The 1712-nt window shown below is 44.0% G+C and overlaps 1 protein-coding gene across 2 annotated transcripts; it reads left to right on the plus strand.

The window, feature by feature from the left end:
* The first annotated feature begins 314 nt into the window (after positions 1-314).
* Positions 315-1282, plus strand: LOC5667388 (uncharacterized). 2 transcript variants are annotated; one of them, XM_061646365.1, is made up of 2 exons: positions 315-485; positions 549-1282. In XM_061646365.1, exons 1-2 carry the CDS (start codon positions 387-389, stop codon positions 1203-1205), a joined length of 756 nt encoding a protein of 251 aa, XP_061502349.1. In that variant the 5' UTR covers positions 315-386; the 3' UTR covers positions 1206-1282. The 2 variants fall into 2 exon arrangements, with proteins under 2 accessions (XP_061502349.1, XP_061502350.1); XM_061646366.1 differs by having other exon boundaries at positions 645-1282.
* Positions 1283-1712: the final 430 nt, after the last annotated feature.

The following is a 1712-nucleotide window of genomic DNA, read 5'->3' on the forward strand; positions in this document are numbered from 1 at the left end:
GATGTAGTAGCCCAAGAAGATGAGTCAGCGGAGCAGGAAGCTCCGCTTCAGCCAGGAGTGAGCAAATAAGTGAGCAAGGGCTGCTAGTATAATTACAGAAAGATGCATGCCGTCAAAGTAGGCGCGGCGTGGCTTTCTACTGTGACGTATAAACGTTCCCAGCCTGCCTGCTGGGACCATAAATTACTCGATGGAAGAAGCCCGACACATTTGGGTGGCAGCTGTGGAAGTTGTTGCTAGTTAGTTGCATATTGAGTAATCGTTTACTCGGTTGTTTTACTCACATTCGCGCACGTTGGTCGATCGAGTGTTTCGAGGTAGAGAAGGTGAGCACGGGAGAGAAGAAAAGGTATCTGCTGCTGGTGTTAGACGGCGGCTGCCAAGTCATGCCAGAAATTGCCGCGGGAAGTGGTGTCCAAACTGAGCGAGATCGTACACGGCAGCAGGAAAAGCAGGCGTTTCTTGGAATGAAGCTGGTAGAAACCGTAAGCAATAGGCGGGCATCGTTGTTGCTGCCGTGTTCCATCAAATTGACTTGTCATGTTAAGACAATTTGTTCTTTTTCTCGGCTACGTGTGGTTCATTGCGCTGCTGGTGACGGTGTTCGATGTGGTGCGGTTGCTGTTGGACGTCGTGGTGCGAAGATTTGCTGCCTGATTTGCGCCGGGCTGCACATCCAGGGATTCCTGCACTATCCGGAACCGTTTCCCCACGAGATGTTGTTCTGCGGTCTGTACGCCAGCTACTTTCTGATCTCGTTCTACTCGTTCCTGTTTCTGTACAAGGGCTGCTGCGAGTTAAACTACACCGTCGAGGCGATAGTGTCGGGCGCTGCGTTCCTGCTGTTCGTGGTGTCTGCGTTTGTTTCGATGTACCACGCGGAAAAGGACATCCATCTTCAGTACCTGACGGATGAGGAGGAATGGTATCACCCGTTTTTTGTTTATTGCCGATTACAAAGCTTGGGTGCAACAATTACGGCACAGATGTTTCTGGTGCACTGTTCACTTGCGCTGGATTTGGCCGGGCTGCTTGACCGATGGTTTGGACGACTCGGTGGCCGTCGGTCGGTTGCCGAGGGCGGTTTTTCGACGGAGGATGTGCAAGCAAGTTTAAGATTGAAAATCAACCCTTTCTGGATGCCCGCATGGAAAGCTATTCTCAAACGACTCCCATGCGACTGTAAGACCGAATCTAGCGGTTGAGCGATGGCCCTGAAAATTATATAGATTCAATTCGTAGTTGAATAACTGCTATTATTAATAATAAAGTTTTCAAACGAAAGTTCGAAAATATTTATTCTTGCTGTGTTCAGGTAAGTGTAAATTGTATGAAAGTTGCATTTTTAAATCAATTTTGTCGAAAGTTAATGCAGCTTTCTTGTATAAAAAATAAAGAAAATTAATGTATATTTGTATTTTGTGTATTTATATGTATGTTTAACTTTATTTATATAAAAAATAATTGCTTTTTGCTTTATTTTTTTGTGTTTCAATGGATAAAATATAGTATTTGAAAGAAAATGGACACATTTTAGTCAGGCTATTTATCCACACTCCTAAATGAATCAATGTTCTCGTAAAATACTTACATTTTGCAAGTGTTTCGCCATGTAATCTTAAAAAAAAAACCACATACACACTCATACTGCTTGGTAGTCTGATACATGCAAGTACTAGTAATGTGTAAAGTTTTGCATAATGCTTTCAACA

Source organism: Anopheles gambiae, chromosome 2 (assembly GCF_943734735.2).
Source record: "Anopheles gambiae chromosome 2, idAnoGambNW_F1_1, whole genome shotgun sequence".
NCBI lineage: Eukaryota > Metazoa > Arthropoda > Insecta > Diptera > Culicidae > Anopheles > Anopheles gambiae.